General features: G+C 36.6%; 1 protein-coding gene across 3 annotated transcripts in view; it reads left to right on the forward strand.

Annotated features, from left to right (window-relative positions):
• Cdc20b (cell division cycle 20B) overlaps nucleotides 1–23,293 on the forward strand; it is a 53,828-nt gene that overhangs the window by 22,740 nt on the left and 7,795 nt on the right. For all 3 annotated transcript variants that reach the window (XM_027938148.2, XM_027938150.2, XM_027938151.2), the window contains exons 5-8: nucleotides 3,872–3,965; nucleotides 9,169–9,285; nucleotides 20,101–20,297; nucleotides 21,487–21,581. In XM_027938148.2, the coding sequence (XP_027793949.2) occupies nucleotides 3,872–3,965; nucleotides 9,169–9,285; nucleotides 20,101–20,297; nucleotides 21,487–21,581 (503 nt within the window). The remainder of the gene's footprint in view (nucleotides 1–3,871; nucleotides 3,966–9,168; nucleotides 9,286–20,100; nucleotides 20,298–21,486; nucleotides 21,582–23,293) is intronic.

Here is a 23,293-nt window from a genome sequence, read left to right on the forward strand (position 1 = left end):
TGTTGATGGGCATCTAGGCTGGTTCCATAACTTGGAATGAATTGAGCTGCTATAAACATTGAAGTGCCTGTTAGTACGCTGATTTTAATTCTTTTTTAAATAAAATATTTATTTTTTAGTTTTAAGTGGACACAATATCTTTATTTTATATTTATGTGGTACTGAGGATTGAATCAAGTGCCTCAACTATACTAGGCGAGCACTCTACCACTGAGCCACGACCCCAGCCCTCTGATTTTAATTCTTTTGGATAAATACCAAGAAGTGGGATAGCTGGGACCTAATGTGGTTCCATTCCTAGATTTTTTTTTTTTTTGAGGAATCACTATACTGCTTTCCAATGTGGTTGTACTACTTTAAAGTCCTACCAACAATGTAGATGTATACCTTTCCCCCCACATTCTTGCCAGCATTTCTTATTATTTGTATTCTTGACGATTGCCATTTTAACTGGAGTGAGATGAAATCTCAATGTAGGTTTGATTTGCATTTCTCTGATTGCTAGGGATGTTGAACACTTTTTCATATTATCTGTGGATCATTTGTATTTCTTTTTTTGAGAAATGTTTGCTTGGCTTTTTTGCCCATCTATTGGTTGTGTTATTTATTTTATTTTGGGTGTAAGGTTTTTGAGTTCTTTATGTATTTTGGATATTAATTTTCTGTAGGAGGAATAGCTGGCAAAGGTTTTCTTCCATTCTTCAGGATCTTTCTTCTCGCTCTTAATAATTTCATTTGCTATTGAGAAGCTTTTGAATTTAGCATCATCCTACTTATTGATTCTTGATTTTATTTCTTGAACTTTATAAGGGTCTTATTAAGGAAATTGGTGCCTGCACCAATATGTTTGAGTGTTAAACCTATGTTTTCTTCTAGTTTTTGAGCTAATTTCTTTTTAAATTTTTTTTAAATTTTGATTTGTTATACATGACAACAGAATGCATTACAATTCATATTACACATATAGAGTGCAGTTTTTCATATCTCTGGTTGTAAATTTCTAAGGTCTTTGATCTATTTTGGTTTGACTTTTGTCCAGGGTTAAAGATAAGCATCTAGTTTCATGTGTCTACATAAGGATAACAATTGTTTTCATCAGTTTATTAAAAATTTGTCTCTGTGTCTTCTATTTCATTGATCTTCATGTCTATTTTAATATTAAATCATGCTGTTTCTTTTATTATTATAACTTTGTAATATAATTTGAGATCAGGTATTGTGCAGCCTCCAACATTGCTCTTCTTGCTTAGTATTGCTTTGGCTATTCTGGTCTTTTATTCTTCCAAATGAATTTTAGGCTGCTTTTTCATTGTTTTTTTTTTTTTTTTGATGGAGATTGCATTGAATCTATTTAATGCTTTTGGTAGTATGGGCATTTTGACAATATTAATTCTGCCTTTGTAAGAACACAGGAGGTCTTTCCAACTTCTGAGATCTTCCTCAGTTTCTTTCTTCAGTGTCCTATAGGATTTATTCCTAGGTATATGTATTTTTTAGATTATTGTGAATGGGTTGGATAGTTTTCCCAATTTCTTTCTCAGCAGATTCATTACTGGAATATAAAAAAGCTATTGATTTATGGGTATTGATCTTATATCTTACTACGTTGCTGAATTTGTTTATTGGCTTTAGATGTCTTCTGGTGGATTTTTTTTTGAGACTTCTAGTTATAGGATCATACCATCAGTAAACAGACAATTTGACTTCTTCTTTTCCTCTTTTTATCCCTTTAATTTCCTTTTCTTGCCTGTTTGATCTGGCTATAGTTTTAAGGGCTATATTGAATAGGAATGGTGAGAGGGGACATCTTTGTCTAGTTTTTGATTTTCGAGGAAATGTGTTCAGTTTTTCTCTAGTCAGTATGATGTTGGCTTTGGGTTTGTCATATAGAGCCTTTATAATGTCGAGATAAGTTTCTTCTACTTTTAGTTTCTCCAGCATTTTTAACATGAATGGGTGCTGGATTTTGTCAAAGGCTTTTTCTGTATCTATTGAGATAATCATATGATTCTTGTCCTTAATTATATTTAGGTGGTGAATTTAGTGATTTGCATATGTTGAAACAACCTTGCATCCCTGGTATGAAATCCACTTGGTCATGGTATATTATCTTCACTGTGTATATCTGGATGACCTATCTAATCCTATCTAATGGTGAGAGAGGTGTGTTGAAATCACCCTGGGCTAGGTCATTAGCATCCACACTGATGCTTGAAATTTTTACTCTCCAGGCCCTCAGAAATTCCCTTTTCCTTCCCCATATCCTGTCTGGTAGTTGGTGGCAGAAAGGTTGGTGGCTCTGTAGGCTCACGGTGGTGTTGGAAAGATCTTTCTTACAGCAATTGTCATGCCACCTAGTACATCACTGAGGGACCTTGGCAGGGGATAGTAGAAACTGTTTTACAGCTCTATGTAGAGCATCTGTTGTCATGACCAGTAGGAAGTCAAAAAGCACCAAGTGTGGTAAAGATACTTTCCAGTAAATACATGTGGTCTTCATGCAGTCCTCACTTGATCACCTGGAGAATGTTTCTACAGTGAGGGCCTGACTGGCTGTGGAGTCTTTGAGAGTTCATATCGGTGAGCTCTGGGTTGTTAGTTAAAGTAATAAGTAGATTTCACTAGTAATGAGCACCTCTGAGTAGACAGAACAGAGAAGCATGTGTGGGAAAATGCCTTGTTCAGCTTTGGGGATTCTATGGGATTCTGAATAAGTGAATCTGTAAAGAGTTACATTGAGGGGCTGAGATTGTGCTCAGTAGCAGAGTGCTTACCTCGAACATATGGGGCACTGGGTTCGAACCTCAGCACCACATAAAATAAGTAAATAAAATAAAGGTGTTGTGTCCATCTACAACTAAAAAAAAAAAAAATAAAAAAAAAAAAGAGTTGCATTGAGCTACTACTGAACAGCAGGCCATTTTAGAAATGCTATTTAATGTGAGTGGTTCTCACCTCAGGGTAATTTTGTGCCTCAGGTGGCATTTTGCAATGTCTGAGAATGGTTTTGATTGTCACAGGTCAGAGAGGGGCCTCCTGTGGGTAAAGGCCAGGGTGCTGCCAAGCACGTGCTTAGGATAGTTTCTACAACAATGAATCCTTTACCCCAAATGCATCTTTCTACCTTGGACATATATATAAAAAAACATGATTCATTGATGGGCAATGTTTATTATGTCCGATAAGACTGAGAGAGAAACCAAAATATTAAAAAGATGCCTGTCAGAGAGATTTTGGTCTGAATCATTGGAAATTTAGGTATTGCCATACATATAAGATGCTGTTGTGAAGGAACAAAAATGAATTTTATCTGCCTTAACTATTCATTAGTATGTTTTTAGAAAATTCCAATAAGCTTTTTTCTTTCCATTTATTTATTGCTAATTGTCCTAGCTGGTTTTGATCTAAGTTGGATGAAGGAATGTCAGAAATGTGCTTTATATACTGGCCCAGTTTAATAACAGTTTTTGTGCTCATGAAAATCTGGACAAATTTCTTAAGATCTCTGTCTGTATTTTAGTTGGTAAAGGTGTAATAGTATGAGATTGGTTTATAGGCTAAGTAGATTTTTAGGCTAAAAAATAAAAAATAATTTTAATTTAGCTGATTAATATCTGCTGTAAGGGTTGTTGAGATTATAAATAATGTATAAATATATAAGCAATATATATTTTTATTAACCCTCAGCATTTTTTATTGAACAGTGATTAGTTAATAAATAATAGTAATTATTGTGGTGTTAGCTATAGCAATGTGTAATCTTTGAACTTCTTAGTGAATCATCAGTTATAACTCTGTATTCATTTATTGCATCTGAGATGTACAAGTGTGTTTCTAAAGATGCATTCTCTTTATGTGTGTTTATTTTCAGAAATGCCCAAACCAACTATTTTCTACCCAGAAAGTGGTTCAGAAAACTGATGGGAAAATGCAGCTCTGTGATAAATCCCAATGTATTTGGAAAGGTATGAGGCAAAGACTTTTCATTTGTCCTTCTTTCCTATTACCTTGCATCCTTCAATTCTTCCTTGTTTTAAAATATATTAGGTTAAATGTTATTGTAAGATATGGATGCTTCTCATAATCTTCTACCTTAACCACCTCTACCCCAAGTTTTATTTATTTTTAATAAATTTTTTTAAATGACAGCAAATCTCTTTCTCTCTCACTTTATTTTATTTATTACATGGTTCTGAGGATAGAATCCAGTGCTCTACCACTGAGCCCCAACCTCAGCCCACAAGCCCTGTTTTTCTAGAGGGTACCACCCTTAGCTTTTCCAGTGATTCTCCTGCTATTTACATATATTTTTGTATAATATTGGCAAACTTTTATTTCTTATAATTTTGGACTTTATCATGACCTCCTAGTGTAGTAGATAAGAACTTGGTTCTTTTCCTGCTTCATTCTTTGGTTTCTGGACATGGCCACATCATACTTTTAAAAAATCAAATTAGTAGTTGGTGTTTATATCATCTTCCTATAAAACTATATTCACCACCAAGCCAAATAGTATACCATATGTATTCTTCTTTTTTAAATATAGCTTTGTTTTTCCTACTTGCCTCATTTAACAGATGTCCATAAACTATTAATGTTTCCTCTAAATGCTCCAGTGTGTTTTTTTTTTTTTTTAGTGAGAGAGAGAGAGAGAGAGAGAGAATTTTTAATATTTATTTTCTAGTTTTTGGCGGACACAACATCTTTGTTTGTATGCGGTGCTGAGGATCGAACCTGGGCCGCACACATGCCAGGCCAGCATGCTACCGCTTGAGCAACATCCCCAGCCCCTCCAGTGTTTTTTCTACAACTATTGATAATATTTTCCACGCGGTTACTTTATTCTGTTTTCCTCGGTAACCTCCTTCTGAACCTGCTAAACAGGCTGCTTGTTCCCTTAGCCAATTGCACAGTTATAATCCTGGGACTTATCTTCTTGGATGTTAAGTCCATTATTTCTGAGAATGTCCTTTTTCTACTACTATACCTGATCCATAGTTCAAGTGGCTATAAATTCTAGTTTTGCTTAGAATTTTGAACTTTATTGTGTTCTAGCATTAATTGTTGCTGATGAGCAGTCATATGTTATTTTAATTTCCAATACTTTGTATGCCGTTATCATTTTCTCCCTGGATGCTCTTAGAAATATCTCTTATCACCAGTGCTCTAAAATTTCAGGATGAGGAAGCTTGGCATTAAAAAAAAGTACTCATGGGCTGGGGATGTGGCTCAAGTGGTAACACACTCGCCTGGCATGTGTGGGGTGCTGGGTTCGATCCTCAGCACCACATTAAAAAATAAATAAATAAAATAAAGATGTTGTGTCTCCCAAAAACTGAAAAATAAATATTAAAAAATTCTCTCTCTCTCTCTCTCTTTAAAAAAAAGTACTCATTGTGTTAGTTAGGCTTTCATTGCTATCATCAAAATCTCTGACATGAACAATTTTGAGGAGGAAAAGTTTATTTTGGGCTTATGGTTTTAGAGGTTTAATCCGTGGTCAGTCAACTCCATTACTTGGGGTCCAAAGTAAGGCAGAACATCATGGCAGAAGGGCATGGCAGAAGAGAGTTGTCAGCTCATGGTAGCCAAGGAGAGGAGGGGGGGAGGGAGTGAGACGGGAGGAAAAGGGGGAACAGGCGAGAAAGCCAGGGACAGCATATAAAATCCTCAAGGGCACACCACCAGTGACTTACTTCCTCCAGCCTTGACTTACCTGCTTATAGTTACCACTCAGTAAACCATTCATATCATTAGTCCATCAAATGGATTAATCCACTGATTAGTTTATGACTCTCATAATTAAATAATTTCACCTCTTTCTTTTGAGGGATGCCTCATATCCAAATCATAACATTCCACATATGGATTCCAAAAACTCATGTTCATCTCATAATCCAAAATACATTCAGTTTATCTCCAAGAGTCCATATAGTCTTAACAGTTCCAGCGTTGCCCAAAAGTCTAAGTCCAAAGTTTCATCTGAGTCTCAAGGCCAACTGTTGGTTGTGATTCTCTATAAAAATCAAAAAGCAAGTTATATGTCCAATATTTAATGGCAAAGAGTAAACATTTCCATTTTAAGGAATAAAATTCCCAGGAATAGGCACAAAGAAAGAAGGGATGGGATCAAAACAAGACTGAAACCTAGCAGAGCAAACAAATTCTGTAGTTCCTTGTCTAGCTTCTGAGGCACATGATGGCAAGATATGATCCCCAGAGGGCTTTGGCAGCCCCACCCTTTTGATCTTGACAGTCACACACCACCTGATCTCTCTCTTAGACTGGCTCTGTTCACAGTTAGCAGCTTTTCTTGGTAGACTTTTCACATTATTGGCATGCCTTAATTTATGGAGTCTCTGTTCCAGGTTTGGCATCCTTCTTATATCTTCCTGCATTGCCCTCTCAGGGGCTACCTGCAGAGATTACAATTCTGCCACACTCTGCCTGGCCTCCCAGGCCTTTCTTTGAAATCCTTAACTCCAGCATCTTGCATTCCTGCAGAATCAGCACTGACAGTAATCTCTTCAACAACCACACCTTCTTTGGTCCTATTTTATACATGATTTTTTTCTGGTCAAACTGCAAGTTTTTCAAATATTTCTTATCTGCTTTCTGCTCCTGATTATCACAGTAAATTTAGCTAAAAGCCACCAGCAAAACCCTGCCACCACTTGAATGCTGTGCTGCCTTGAAATTTCCTCCACCAGATGAATTCATCCATCATTTTAAAATTCAGACTCACAGAAAGGACTTGGACAAGATGTAGGCAACTTCTTTACTAGAATGTAAAATGAGTGGCCACTAGTCCAATTCCCAATAGATTTTTTCTCATGAAGCTTCATGAGCAGTCTTTAGTGTCTACATTCTGTTAGCATTCTGCTCTTCTAAACTCACACCAGAATTGACTATTAAGCTTTGCTTACAATAGTCTAAGTCTTCTCCAGCTTGCAACTCCAAACTTTTCTAAACTTCTCCAACAATTAGTTCCAAAGGTTTCTAAACCACACAGTCAGGTTAGTCACAATGATGACCTACTTCTCAATACCTATTGTGTTGCTCAGCTTTCAATTGCTGGGACCAAAACACCTGACAAGAACAACTTAGAGGAGGATAAATTTCAGAGTTCCAGTCCATGGTTGGCTGACTCCATTGTTCTGGGTTTGAGGTGAGGCAGACTATCATGGTGGAAGGGCTTGGTGAAGGAAAGCTTCTCAGTTTATGACAGCTAGGAAGCAGGGGGTTGGGAGGGAAAGAATACTCAAGGAACCAATGATAATATATATAATCCCCAAGGGCACACCTCTAGTGACCTACCTTCTTCAGCTATACCTTACCTGCCTTCAATTACTACCAGAAATCCATTCAAATTATTAATCCATCAATGGGTTGATCCATTGATTAGGTGACAAGTCTCATAATCTAATAATTTCATTTTGGAACAGTTCTGCAATGCCTAACACCATGAGCTTTTTTGGGGGAAACACCTCATATCCAGGCTATAGTACTCCTTGGTGAGCCTTTTCAATCTTAGAGATTCATAGTCCATAGTTCTTAAAAAGTATCTTTAATTTATTCACTTTTGTTTAATTTTTCTGTCTGAAATTACTTTAAAATTTTTTTTGTAGTTATAGATGGACAGCATGCTTTATTTTATTTTTAGTGGTGCTAAGGATTGAACCCAGTACCTTACATGTGCTAGGCAAGTGCTTTGCCACTGAGCCCCAGCCCTCTTACTGAAATTATTATGTTGATCTTTCTGTATTGGTTTTCTCACTTTTCTATCTTCTTTGTTCCATTTTTTCACCTGTTTTCTCTCTCCTGAATTATTACCTCAGTCCTGTTCAACAGCCTTATTAAATCTTAATTTTGGTTATCCTTGTTTTAATTTTTAAAGAGTAATTTCTTTGCAATGTCCCCTTTTAACAGCATTCTATTCATGTTTCTTGTCTTATTTCTCAAATAACATTATTTTATACATTTTCAGAGGTATAGATGTTCCTTGACTTGTGATGTGGCTATGTCCCAATAAACTCATTGTAAGTTGAAAATACATTTAATAAAACCAAACATAATCTATTAGTCTGCCCTACTTTAAACATCCTCAGAACACTAAATTAGTCTACAGTTGGGCAAGTCACCTAACACAAAACATATCTTATAAATAGAGTTGAAACTCTCATGCAATTTATTTGGAATACTGTACTGAAATGAAAAACAGAATAATGATGTGAAGGTGAAAAATTATTAAGTAGAACCATTGTTAAGTTGCAGACCATCTGTGTTCCTGCAGTAGGAATTTATGAGTAATAATTTGGTGTAACGGTATAGCATTGTGAAGCTCTCATGCCTTTATCAGAAACCATTTGGGTCACAGTGACCACAAATCACCTGGTTTGTCTTGGTTCCTATTGATTCTTTCATTCTCAGTTTGATGATAAATAAGTGGTTGAAGATGAAAAGACAGTGGTCTGTGGTTTGAACTTAGTGGAGTCTTTTAATGAGAAAAGAGAACAAAAGATGCCATCATGACTTAGGTAGTCCTGGTAAAATGAGCCCAAAGTGATAACTCTGTATGCTTTGGTACAGAAATAGAGAATAAGCTAAAATCAATGTATCAACAAATATTTATTGACAAAGAATTAAAGGAGGGTGTATGTCCACCAGGTAAGCATGGGTGTGATGAACATTGATGTACAAAATTCACTTTAGTTTTAAAATCTCATGTGAAAGAATAAAATGTTCAAGCCTGATGTAGTATTTCTGTGTGTTCCCCAGAAGACCTGTTATCTACACTTAAGTCTGGCACTCATGTACTTTTTATTAAAATGTGCCACAGGATAATTTTTAATGTTCTTGTTTAAATTAATACTGAAGTCCTCTTCATTTTTATTTATTTATTTCTTTATAACTTTATTTTGTTTATATGTGGTGCTGAGGATTGAACTCAGGACCTTGCACATGTGAGGTGAGCGCTCTACCACTGAGCCATAACCCTAGTTCCTCTCTTCATTTTTTTTCTCCCCAGTTCTTTGTACTACAGTTTCTATAATGATGACCACTTTCTTTTTTTGCTTTGTATTCTATTAATACCTACAAGGATAAACATTATATTTTCAGACTTTTAGAGATATTTAGAACTTTGTTCTAAATGTTTGTTCTTTGTAGGTTGCCAATATGGAGCCGGAGATGAATTCTTTCATCTTAACAGGTTCTGTGATAAAAACTATCCCATATGTCAACCAGAGGTGAAGATTCATCTTACTGGTCTTCGAAATGACTACTGTAAGTTATTGTTTAGATTGTGAATTAAAAAGTTGAATGAGCTGGCCGTGGTGGTGTACACTTGTAATCTCAGCAGCTTGGGAGGTTGAGATAGGAGAATCATGTGTTCAAAGCCAGCCTCAGCATTCAGCGAGGCCCTGAGCAACTCAGTGAGACCTGGTCTCTAAATAAAATACAAAAAAGGGCTGAGAATGTGGCTTAGTGATTAGGTGCGCTTGAGTTCAGTCCCTGGTACAAAAAAAAAAAAAAATTAAAATGACAATATTTTCTGTGCTCTGACATAAACTAGAAGTTTGATTCTGAAAGAATCAGATAGTCCTTTTGTCTCATATTCCAGTGAAGTACCATGCAACTATGGTTAATGTACTAATGTAGTTGTTTTTTCCTTGTGCAACTTCGATGTTCAGCAAAGGGTGTTATTTTATTGGTAGAAGAACAAGAGGATTTTTACTCATAAATACTTTTTTTTTTTTTTTTTGCCATACTGGGGATTGGGCCCAGGTCCACTATACCATTGAGTTACATCCCCAGACTTTTAAAATAATATTTTTGAGACAACGTATCACTAAGTTGCTGAGGCTGTCTTTGAATTTGTGATACTTTTGCCTCTGCCTGCTGATTTGCTGGCAGTATTACAGATTTGTGCCATAGTACCTGGCTCATAAATGCATTTTTATTTTATTGTATTAGAATGAACTGTACTAATGTTGGCCTATTCTTATGCATGTTTTAACATGGGTAAATCAAATCAGTTACCATATTGGATGTGCTTATTAAGTGCCTAACTTATAATCTACTTAGGAAGACAGTACTAACTCACATGAAACTGATACCAACATGCCAATGTGGAATATAAATAATGAACTATGCAATATAATGAGCTATAAGGGGATCAGTGAGCTCTACAGTTGTCCAGGAAGACTCTGGAGATATTCAGACTTCATCTGGGTCTTAAAAGATGGGTAGGATTTGTAAGTGTGGAGGGGAGAAAGAGAAATTTTGGTGCTGCTAACAGCATGATCAAAGACAAAATATTGGTAATTAATGATAATTAATTGCAATGAAGACGCTACATTGGGGACTGGTGCATAGGTAGGTATGTACCTATCTATGCAGATCATGAAGAAATTCAAAAGTCAGGTAGAGAAACCTATACTTGTTTGGGGACTTGTTGACTAGGAAAAATGTAAAGTAACATTCATGGTAGAGTATACAGAAAGCATTTAGCAGGAGAGAATTACTAAAGATTAAGGGTTTATTTATACTCCATGAGTAAAAATACTGGGCAAGATGGATGAATTTAAGATGATTCTATGTTTTTGAAGCAGGAGAAAGGTGATGTCTCTGAAAGACAGGGTGCAGGGAGGTGTTCTAGAGGGTGGGGGGAACTGTTCTTGGAATGTCATAGTAGAGGAGGCAGTGAGGCATGGCAGAGGCTTGGCCTATCATGATAAATGAAGTTAGAAGAGAGAATGAACCAGCATGCAAGCTGGATGATTAAGGTTGAAGGCAAGGGCCAGTGTGAACTCTGTAGAGGAGTGGGGAGCAGAGAGAAGGGAAACATCTACAGAGAGGAATGAATAGAAAAAGGCAAAATCACTAAAGGGAGCACTTTTCTGTCCTCTTTTGTTTTGTAGTTCTTTTTCCAAGGGAATTTATTGTCAAGACCACCTAAGGAGGATAAATTTTCAAGAAATATTAAACAAACCACAACATTATAAAGCAAAACACCCTCTTTCATTCCCACCTTTCCTTCAAGCTGTAGCCCCTTTCTTTTCTCCCCTCACAGCAAATTTGTCAAAAGGTGTTTATACTATTTCCCATTTCCCCACATTGTCCTGAGCCCACTGTAGTCGGTTTTAAATCTCACTGTTGAACTGAAACTGCTATTCCAAATATCACCAAAGAAACCCTCCTTGTTAAGTCCAACAGTTGCTTCTTTTTTTTTTTTATTTTTTCAGAGTAGAAATTAGAAGTTTATTAAAGGACAGCAGAAAAGACTTCTCCCGGAGGAAGAAGGGGACCCAAGAGGTGGAATCCGTGGAAGGGATGTTGTCTCCCCTTTTTATAGTTCTTTCAGTGATGGAATGTAGGTGGGAAGGCCCGAGGGGTGGGACACAGGTGGGCCAAAGAAGTAATCTGGTCAGGAAGGACTTCTGAGTCAGCACCTTTTTGCTGGGGGCTGTTCATTAACATTTCTTTGAGGTGGACTTTGGCCTAGGGCCTTTTAGGGACTTCATTAACATTCCATGAGTTGTCCTGTGTTTTCCCTGAGTCATTCTCAGCATGGTCTCCATTTTAGATTTCACTCGGCATTAGACCCGAGTTACCTAACTACACTGACTACCTAACTTTAAATCTGGCTTCATTCCCCCCTCTAAGTTGGGAACTTCTTACTGCTGTAAGGAAGGGGGGCGAAGAAGATCTTTCTGGCTTCTTCAGGCTGAAAAGGGACGGTGTGGGGCAAGCAGTTTGGAGTCCCCCTTTAAAAATCGGGTCTATTGAGTGGTCTATGATAGAAGTCCAATTGAGAAGTAATAGTCTGGAGGGCCATTTGAGTGATGGATGGTCTATAAGAGAAACAAGAATTCATTAGTACTGGAACCATATTGATGCAGCAATAAATGCCATAGCACAGGAATATGCCAATGAGTATGATGGCAAAGACAAAGACTAACAATGTTTTCCACCAGGAAGTACCAAGAACCAGGAGCTAAGATATTGTTTCCATGACAAAGTTGTTGAGGACATGGCTTCTATCTGAGCATGTAAATCTTTAAGGACATTTGTCACATTGCCAGAAATGTCAGGGATGTAAACACAACATTTAACTTTTAGGGTTACAGACATTCTTTCCCTTAAGATATAGTTTAATAATTTAATGTCATCTGATCTTGCAAAATCCTTTTACTAGTATAACCTCTGTGTCTAATAGAGAAATCTTTAATTCTGTTACTTAGGGCTGGATAACCATACTTGCAAACACTAAGCCTACCTGTGTAGGTTAGAAATAAAGGCCTTAAACTAAAAACTACTCTGGTAGTTCCTTTTGATAGTTATCAGGCATTCCTGTCTGAGAATCTCTTTTGCAGCCTCCAGTTTACTTATTTTTGGAAATTACATTTAACTATTATTATTATTTAAAATGCCCAGGAACAGCTGTGCTTTGGCTTTGACTGTCTTTGCTAAGTGTTTAAGATGAAGCAAGTCAAACTGACTTTTGTTTTTATCTATTGTTAACAGTCAGCTGAGCTTCCCTGGGAGTCCTCGGGGAACTTACAGCAGCTTCTCAGTTCCGCTAGTGCCATTTGCGCTAGGATGGGTCCAGGCCTTGCTTGACCATGTGGCTTCCCTCGGAAGCATCAGGGATGTCTCCCTTTTCTGATGACCCTCCTCTTCACAGCAAATGCACTGATTGGCTTTCTGTCCTCCACTGGTCTCATTAATCTCCCTGATCGGGAGGTTATGTGGCCTAGAGTTGCAAAGCTCTTTGGAGAAGTCCCCTATTCCCTGATTCAGACTGACTCAGAGGGCAAGAGCCAAATATTGGTTTTCTTGGCCCTTTTAATTTAACTTTAATTTTAAAACTTAATCTTAAACATCCAGCAAATAAGTTTCAACAGCCTTATACTAAGAGTACTGGGCTTTAATGTCTATCTCTCTCTCCTGTAGGTGATAACTCCTTATCTTAAATTAACCCAGGTTGTGTGTTCTTAAAGCAGTACCTCTGCAAAACATTAACAGGCAATCTTAAATCATTTATAAGAAAACTACAAAATAAAATTATCAAGAGTAAAAACATATTTAGTTCATGTAATAGCTACCTTGAATTTTGGTAGAGTTATACATTATAATCCCTTGTTTGAGATCCTGGTAATCATGACAAAAACCAACTTTTGGACACAACTTTAAATGTACTGAAATCTGGCCTACTTCTTCCATAGTCACTTTCACATGTAGTGAGATGGGACAGAGCCTTATCTCAAGTAAGGCAGGGCTCTTCATAAATCTTAAGTACTGTAGTTCTGAAACTGATCTTTGCTTTTTAAACATCATTTTACAAAGCCTACATAAATTGTTGCTCAAGTTCACTTGAATATTAGCTAACACAATATCACACCCAAAACATGAATTAAAGAAAGGCTGAAAGCTTTTAACCTTTTGTAGAAAAGTAGCAAAGTATTTTTGTGTTTTACAAGAAAACCTTTACACAGATTAGGCTCTCATTAACTTAAAAATACATTTAAATTGTATCTCAGTGTAAAAAGTAACATGGAACTTTACATATCTTATTGATAACAAGTCCAGTTATAGAACACAAATGATAAATAAATTTCCAACATGTTTTCTTTTAAGCCTAAAATTACCATACAACTTTAGAACACAGCTTGATATAATGCTCTTTCTAAAGCTTCTACCTAACAGACTTGTATACCTGGAAGATATGAACACATTAATAGCACCAATTACATTGATGTTTTTATATTAACCAAGTTTAGCTTTTAAAGAAATAACATAGCACAATTCTCTAAAACAACAGCACTTGTTTAACCAGCTGTTTAATTTCTTTAAGATTACTTGCTCAAAATCTTACACTTATAAGCAACTTACACAGACCTTCTTTATATCATTTACTTAAACACTCCTAATTGCTTAATCATATAGACTCTTATCCAAAACACATTTTCCCTCTATTAAATCCATACCTAGAACCTTCTAATTTTTCTTTTTCATCTGTTAACCTCCTTCTGTTCACATTTTAAAACAATACTTGTAAATTTTATAGACATCTTTTTTTTCATCTATTTACCAAATTTAAATTGAGCCATTTGAATCACGTGAATCAAAGATATTTGGATCCATTTTTTTTTTAATTTTTCATGAGCGCTCCTCATCTGTCAATTGTCATATCACTGCATGATATATGGACATACACACATACAGACACAGACATACAACACGTAACACAAGTGTAACACAACATAGTAGTAAAGGCCTTGTAGCTTTTTCAGGTGAAATCTCATTGCAATGTTTAAAAAAATTCCAGTTGATCAAAAATAGAACTTATCAGAAAAACATTAACTTGTCTGTAGGATCAAAATCATGAGCTCAAAAAAAAAAAAAAAAAAAAAATACAGAATCTAAGAAAAAAGCAAAGTCCTAGAAAAAATTTGACCGGCCAGTAATTAGTAAATGCCATACAATTTACTCTTTGGTTTAATCTAGTTTGAGTTCCCATAAAAAGACACTTTTACTCTTTTTTTTTTCTTGGGCCTCAGATCTGTCTCATACTGAGTGCTCCAGACTTCTATTTGCATATCAACTTAAGTCCTGGCTGAGGTCTGGAAGGAACTGGGAAAACTGGAATTCTGAGCAGAAACCTCATGCCTAAGGCATTTTAACCATAAGTCACAATTTTCAGGTTTGGATGTTGAAAATTATGATACAAGTTTAAGATACAATTTACAAAATTTCATACCTTTACATTTTCCTACACTAGAAAAACTTGCTCACACAAAACTGAAAATAGGATCTTTCTTGATAATATAAAAGCCACCATCAGAAGAAATTCCTTCAGGATCATTAAGCTACTTCCTTTGTTCTGAAGTTCCTAAAGTAGTATTATGTTACATTAAATCACCTGAAAAAAAAATCTTAAAAGAGAACCACACACTACCATGTATATCCAAAATTAAGCTTTAAAAATTTAAGACTGTTGCTATTCAATGTTATTTCAATAAGCCAGACCAACGTTCCAATTCAACATTTTTTTCCTAAATCTTACACACTGAGGGGAACAGATACCATATCATAATTTACTATCCTTGCCCAAGTTAATGCACTGGTACACCTAGTGAAATCTTCTCAGGCTACCCAGTTCAAAATAAAACTAAATGATTGGGAGTTACTTGCCAACTTGGAAGTAGAGTTCTTTTAATTTTCTATCCTAAGTATTTAAGTTCTCCAGCATGAATTATCTGGAATCACAAACTAAACAATTACCTAACCCCAACTTTTAACTGCAAGATTATGCAATGCTTCAAACTCATTTAGATACCAGATGTTACAATTAAAAAATCATCTTTTAGACACACATTTAGCCAAGATCATCCCCAAGAAACAATCTATAATAACCTTTAAAATAGAGAGACCAGATAAGAGAAAAATCTCTCCAGGTTTTTAACTTCCATTTAATTATGACTCCTATCAGTGGCACCATAGATTTCCCCATGAGTGGACCAGATGTTTTCACATAGGGGCAATTATAGGTGTAAAATCAAGGGTCTCAGTGTGACTGACTTTACTGCATTCAGTGTCCCTTCTTTTTAAGTGGACAGAGATGGAGCAATCCTTACAGTGCAGGAAAGGATGAGGAAATTCCCCAAAGCGAAAATGGCTCTGGCAGCTGCTGGGAGTGCCTCAGTTTCCCTTTTACTTACAGGATTAGCTCCTTTGGATAGATCCAATCCCAGGCAATCTGGCATATCTCCTAACTTTCCAGTAGAGTCAGTTTTTATCTGCCTTAGATCTTGAAGGGGGAAGGGGGTATGTACTTTGATCGGCCCAAATTTTTCTCTTGATTCTTTTTCCTCAGTGAATCCAAGATTTTTTCTCTTCATGGCAGATATCATAGCTAAGTCTACTTTACACTGTTGGCATAATTTAGGATTTTCCGTTAGAGCAAAGAAAATCTGAACATACAGCACCTCACACCATTTCCTTTTTTGTAAATTTTATCAAACTGTAAAATTGTATTAAAATTGATATTTCCCTCTGGTGGCCAGGTTTCTTCATCAGAGAGTTTGTATTGAGGCCAGGCCAAGAAAATGAGGCGCTTTTTCTTGAGCGTCTGAGGTTCAAATTTATCCCAATTTTTCAATACGCAGGCTAGTGGTGCACCTGGCGTATTGGAGAGAGAGAAGCTCCCGTCTGAGTGAGAAGAAAACAGGACTCAGGCGCCCACGACGCACCAGAGAAAACTGTTCTCATTAGGGACGTCTCCCTAAGTTTGAGCTTCCTAAACAGTCCAGAAAACCCGTCTCTCACCTTGCTTTGCCAAGGGGTTTCTGGTCCCCTTTAGCAAAGTGCTAGGGTCTCAGTTTGCCCTGTGCCAGAGACCCTGGGAGGATTCAGACTTAAGGGCATTACTGCTTATCCTCCCAGCCACTAAAAACCCATTGCAAAAGAGAAACATGCGCTCTTTTGTTGCCTTTGCTCTGTAGACTAAAGGAGCCGCCTAAGTGTTAAGGGATATCTACTGGTTGTAAGGTAGCAGATTACCTGAGGAGTTGATTCTAAAAATGCCTCTCTAGTAGCTTAAAGAGAACACAGCTCATTTTAAACATTGGGGTGGTAAAACAGACTAGTTAAAGTTACCTATGCATCTTAGGGAACCTGGGCAGATTTTGCTAATTATCCCATGCCTTTCTCTCAGTCCTACAACCTGAATTGCTAACATTTCTGACCTGCGAAGGAAGGGGAGCATCCAGGAGGAATGGATGCAGGGTTGGGAGTGTTGCGTAGCCCATATGGAGGCAAATGTGATTGGGGCTTTCCCTCAGTGCCATTCATCTACCGATCACCCTAGATACCCCTGAGGGCTGTCAGGAGGGGGCTCAAGAGAAAGGAACCTTAGGAATCGTCTGAGTGTAGCCCAGACCAGAATTCCGCAGTTGTTCCAAACTCCTTCCTCCACCTCCACGCATCCCAGGCAGATCGGGATTCGGGACACTGTGTACTCACGCCAATTGCTCTCCAGGCCCAGACAGGAAAGTTGGAAGCGGCTTTGGCAGAACCCAACATGCCTGCTCTGTATTGAACAGGTGATTGAGAGCTGCCTAGGCCGGGAAACCTCTCACTTGAAGAGTGGCGGCTGCACTAATTGCGTTTAAGTAGCCGTCGGGTGCCCACCTTACCCTCCAGAAAGAAAGAGAGAAAGATGCACCTCAAACAGACATGGGGTGCGTGCACTTACCTCGGTGTAGAATCTCGGTCTGGGACCTCCAATATGTTACCGCTGTTGACCGGTGACGAGTTCTTGCTTCCCCAATGTTGAAGAATAACACCAAAGAAGCACACCGAGGCAAGGTCAGAGTAGAAATTAGAAGTTTATTAAAGGACAGCAGAAAAGACTTCTCCCGGAGGAAGAAGGGGACCCAAGAGGTGGAATCCCCCAACAGTTGCTTCTTAGAGCTCATTTACTTTACCCTGTCATCCACATCTGAGACAGTTGATCTATGCCTCCTCTTTGATATTCCTCTCTCTTGGGTTGCCCCTAGGTTTTTTTTTTAATTGACACATAAACTTCCTAGTTTTATGTTCTGTCTTTTCTGGTCTTTTATTTTTTCTCTCCCTCCTTCCCTTCTTTCCTTCCTTTCCTCCTTCTCTTCCTCTTCTGTCTCCCTGCACTCTAATGTTGGAGTGCCCAATACTCATTTCTTGGACATCTTTTCTACTTCTGTCTTTTTGGCTGTATTTCTTTGTATTGTTTTTTTAGTTGTTGCTGTAGGGATTTCAGTGTAGTCCAAACTTTCTCAAGTCTATTTATAGTTACCATTGTACATTTAACTCAAGATGCATATAAAGATCTTGTAGTTCACAGGTCTCTCCTACTTCCTGTTTTCTAGGTTACTGAGTTGTCATGTATTTTATACCTATATCCACTGAAAACCTCACCACTGTTATAACTTTTACTTTAAACAGTTAAAACTGAAAAAGTATTTTAAATTTCTTAAGAGGGAAAAATATTTGCCAATTCCAATGTTCTTTTATCCTTGAAGATCCAAGTTGGAAGATTTTCCTTCCAATATTTTAAAGATGTTGTTCTATTGACTTCTGGTCTCCATGGCTTCTGGTGAGAACTCATGATCATTTGAAGGCTTATTCTCCTGTTTCCAAGGTTTGGTGGTTCCAATTACCCATATATTAGATTTTTTGGATAGCATTCCACAAGTTCCTGGGGCTCCATTAATTTTTTTCCTTTTCATTTTCTTCTCCATATTTTCCTTATTAATTTATGTTGGTTTGTATTTAAATTCACTCACTCTTTCCTCTATCATTTCCATTTTGCTAGTGAGCCTGTTCACGAAATTTTTCAGATGTTGTATTTTTCAGTGATAAAATTTCCATTTTATAGTTTTTGTACTTCTATTTCTATTGTTTTATCTTATAGTTTCTATTTTATTTATTAGAAAAAATATTTTTCTGCTGAGGTTTTCTATCTTTTCATTAATTTCAAATGCATTTTATTTTATGTAAAGTATAATAGTTGCTTTAGAGTCTTTGTCTGATAATTTTTCTTTCTTGGTCATCTTGTAGTTTTCCTCTATTGATATGTTTCTCTATATGTGTTCAGTAATTTTTAATTGTGTTCTGGACATTATACTCTTATGTATTTACTTTGGATTTGTGTAGAATTTTATTGTTTTGTCATAGTTAGGTTCACACTTTAAGTTTTATCTTGCCATTTATGTGTTGTATTTTAAATCTTAGATTAGTTTCTTAATCCTTGACTATGTTGGTTTGGGTCTGCCTTCCTATATGTGTACCTAAGTCTAGTCCAAGACTTACTTATATGAATGTTTTAAATCTTGGTTCATTTTTGAAAGCCTCTGCTAGGCTATGTTGAGTTTCCCCTGCACTTGTATGACTTAGGGGTTAGACTGAGGTGTCTGTGAGTTCATATACTCACAGCTGGAGGACATTTTTCTGAGGTTCTCTTCCCTTTAGACCTTCCTCTCACATCTTGGCCACTTTAAACTCCTTTTCTTGATTTCCTGGATAATAAAGATGGTGGGCTCTCTGACAGCGTCTTTGCTGCAGGTGGTGTTCAGTGACTGGAGCACTTGTCCTCAGGGCAAAGCCAAGTGAGGAAAAAGGTGGGACACTCTCACTTGGGCAGGTTTTCCATGTTTTGACTCCTTACTTAGTTTACCTGATTTCACTACCTTTCCAGGGTCCTCAGGTGTTTGTGTTTTACATTTTGTCCAAAGTCCATATTTGTTTTAATGGGAGGAATATGTTGTAGGAGGCTTAGTTCACTGTAATGGAACTGGTGTGCATCATAACTTTGTACTGATATGTGTTGATCAGGATAAGAGTTTCTGCCTTAAAAGAAATAAGAGTACATTTTAATAAGTGGTTATAAAAATATGGCTTCTTTTACCAGTCAGAATTCTTGTTAGTATGAGCTGGAGGATGCTACAGACAACTTATAGGTGCCACAAATGAGCCACCATCTCATCTAGATGTACTTCAGTTTCTGGTGACTTTTGGTTAGAAATGATGATGGCATTTCCAACATAAATATCCTAGGTTTAAGGATTACTCCAAAATAATTGTTTGCTTTCATATTTTAATGATGTGTTAGACAGAATTCATGTATGCTAATAAAGGTAGATGAATCTGCCCTGTTCTTTAAATGTCTCTAGATTGGTATCTTTGAGCATAAGTAATAAGTGTTATTGCTTATTAGACAATGAGTCTGTGTGTGTGTGTGTGTAATTTTTAACTTTTTATTGGTGCATTATGATTGTACATACTGGTGGGATTTGTTGTTACATATTTATACATGCACACAATATAACAATATAATTTAGCCAATGTCATTCCCTGTGAGTCTTGAACCAGATTCTATTCCAGTTGTTATTTTTGAACTTCTAATAATCTGCTTGGATTTGTAATTCTATTTTATGACTGACCATGGGAAGATCTTAATATTTCTCCCATAATCTATAAACAAAATTATTTACTTGGGAAGTTTTTCTTTGGCTATATAATCACCCTAATTTTAAATGTCTTTTTTTTTTTAAATAGATCTGAATATCCTGGACTGGAGTTTTAAAAATGTTGTTGCTGTAGCCCTTGGATCTGCTGTGTACATCTGGAATGGGGAAAACCACAATGGGGTTGAAAACATAGACTTGGGTCTCACTTGCAACTATGTGTCTTCTGTATCCTGGATAAAAGAGGGAACGTGCCTGGCAGTTGGCACCAGTGAGGGAGAAGTGCAAGTATGGGACAGTTTCTTTTCTCATAAAGTTCTTGTGTGATTATCAGAAAACTAAAATTCATTTTTATAACATGTCACTAATGTATAGAGAAACTAGCTTAGAGTGGCACGTAGGGCTGTGGGAAGCAAGGGGAGATACCACTTTGTTTTTTTCCTTTTTTCTCTGAATGGCATTTCAATCGGACTTAAGGGTACTCTGCTTAGTTTCCTCCACAGTATTTCTTTCTATCATATTTAATTTATTGTTGTTTTTGAAACATTTTTTCTATCAAACTGAAGTTGGATTTGTAGACTCCTTAGTTTTGGAACTTTGGAGAGAGAAAGCCCTTTCACTTCTTTTTTACCTGAAGCTGTGATTTGGAGTAGAGCTATGTGAAATGAATGGATTCTTTTTCCTGATAGGCTGATAATTTATTAAATTTTCATCTATGTAATTTTTCATATATCATTCTTATTGTTTATTAACAATGGTTTACACAGTGTTGCCCATGTTCTAGATGATCTAGGAGGGCCACAGAGGGCTCACCTGTTCCTCATCTTCGCAATGATAGAGGATACTATGAAGGTCATGTCACGATTTCTTCTTAATTCAAAGTTGTCATTCCATATCTGGGTCAGATTATCATCTGTGGCTAGTAGGAAAGGAGTCTCTTAGCAGTAAATTAAATTTCTGACTCTAGGAAGTGTTCAGGCACCAAAATTTTATTTATGCAATTAATCAAAAAACTTTAGATTTTGGAGAATTTGGATTTTGGATTTTTGGATTTAGGATCCTCAGGTGATAAAAATTCTATGCTCAACCTGTTCATACATATTTTGGTAACTGAAGTTGGATTCCAAAGTTTGGAAGTCCCACAGCTTAGAAGAAGCTGGAAGTGTGTGTGTGATGACTATCAACCCTTGGTTGTACATTAATACAGGGAGCTTTAACAATAAATGCCATATCCCCAGGTTCTACTCCACCAGTTAAATCAGAAGTGCCAGCATCCAGAGTATTTTACAAAATCCCAGGTGATCCTAGCATGCAGACAGAGTTGAGAACTTCTGGTTATAGTTAGGGTGCTGAATTTTCACTTATTTGATAACAGACTGGCTACATTAAGAGCAATTGGAGGTCAGGTCTTTAAGAAGACAGTAGGCTATGAGAAGGTCAATGCTATGTAATTCTGCTCATTCATTTTTTTTTTCAGTTATGGGATGTGGTAACTAAAAAGCAGCTGAGAAATATGCTTGGTCACTTGTCAGTAGTTGGGGCCCTGAGCTGGAATCATTATCTCCTCAGCAGGTAAGAAGTGTCTTATTTGAGCCATCTGTATTTATATCACCAATTGATTATGGGGACTGAGTGAAGAGAACTATAATATTTAAAACCCTAACCAAATGGAATGAAATGAGACATTAGGCTTTTTTTTTTTTTTTTTTTTTTTTTTTCAGTTCTGAGCCCACCCTCTCAGGTATTCAGGCCTTCTGTGGTGTACATATTCCAGTGCCCACACACACCAAGGCAGCTGTGTGTCTTCAGATTGTTCAGATAAAATGCAAAACTCTCTTCTCTACCAAGTAGTATCTGCTACAGTAACATTTTGCTAAAATCAAGTGTTTATTTCCATTGGCATCAATATTAAGGAATATGTTAGGTTTCTGGGGTATATTTCCAATATACAGACCCACTAAAGTCTGTTGGAAGGAACCTCATAGATGACCCTGTTCAGCGATTCTCAAACTTGAGTGTGAATCAGAATCATCTAGAGAGCTCCTTAAAACACCAATCACTCTCTTCACTCCAGGAATTCCTTATTCATTAGCTCTTAGAGGGGGCTGATCATTTGTACTTCTAGTTTCCCAAGTGATGATGATGCATCATTTTGGGAACTGCTGATGTAGTCTAATTGCTTATTTTTAACTAGAAAAGTAAAGTGATTTGTTCCTATGGTCCTACATAATAGGCTTAAATAGATTTGCTATTAACAATAGCCATTCATCTCTGTAGTGTATTTCCTAAGGTAGACTTATGTTACAAAAGCCTTTAACAATTTCTTTAAGTAGCTGTTGTAGTTAGTTCAATTCCATACTAAATTTCCTTTTGTAGTCTTCATTGTTAAAGATTAGTTTCATTATTCATGAAAAGAATAAACAGATCCTTTCTTATAATGATAGCAGATATTTTTAACTGCTCTGTTCCAGGCATTGTGCTATATTTTTTATGTGTAAAATCTTGATTTAATCCTTGTAATAACAATATAAGGTGATTTTTTTTTTAGTACTGGAGATTGAACCCAACTACTGAACCACATCCCTAATTATTTTTTAAAAAATATTTTATTTAGAGAAGAGGGTCTTGCTGAGTTGCTTAGGGCCTTGCTAAATCACTGAGGCTGGCTTTGAACTCATGAGCCTCTTACCTCAGCCTCCTCAGCTGTTGGGATTACAGGTGTGCATCACCATGCCTGGCTTTAAAGTGGTTTCTAATCCCTAATTTTTTTAGGTGAATAAACTGAGATATTAAATGGAAGTCACATGTTTAATGTGGGACAGAGTTGGGATTTGAACCCACTATGGTTCCAGAGCCCATACTGTGAATCAGAATGCTAGTCAGTGTTGTGCCTGAATAAATTTTAAAAAGTGACATTGGGCTTTGAGAAATTCCAAATATAGTTGTAGGAAGTTATTTTCCTGCTCCTTAGAGAACATCAAATTGGCCTTGAAAGAGTTCATTATCTTGGAAAAAGTGGTATGATCTTCATCATTGTTTGGATCTGACTTACTGGGAGTAGGTACTTTATCCACTGATTTTGAATCATTGCAGTTTACAATGACATTGTTAGTTTTAAATTCCTTTTACATTTTAGTAAAAGGAATTTATTGTCAAAACTAAGAGTAGATCTTTTGATTAGTAGGAATATACATTTTAGAAAAAGGAAACAATAAATTTTTATGTCTAATACTTTACTATAAATATATTCTAAAACCATTTCAGTGAGAAAATAAAATATTCTG

The sequence above is a fragment of the Marmota flaviventris genome, chromosome 5 (genome assembly GCF_047511675.1).
Source record: "Marmota flaviventris isolate mMarFla1 chromosome 5, mMarFla1.hap1, whole genome shotgun sequence".
NCBI lineage: Eukaryota > Metazoa > Chordata > Mammalia > Rodentia > Sciuridae > Marmota > Marmota flaviventris.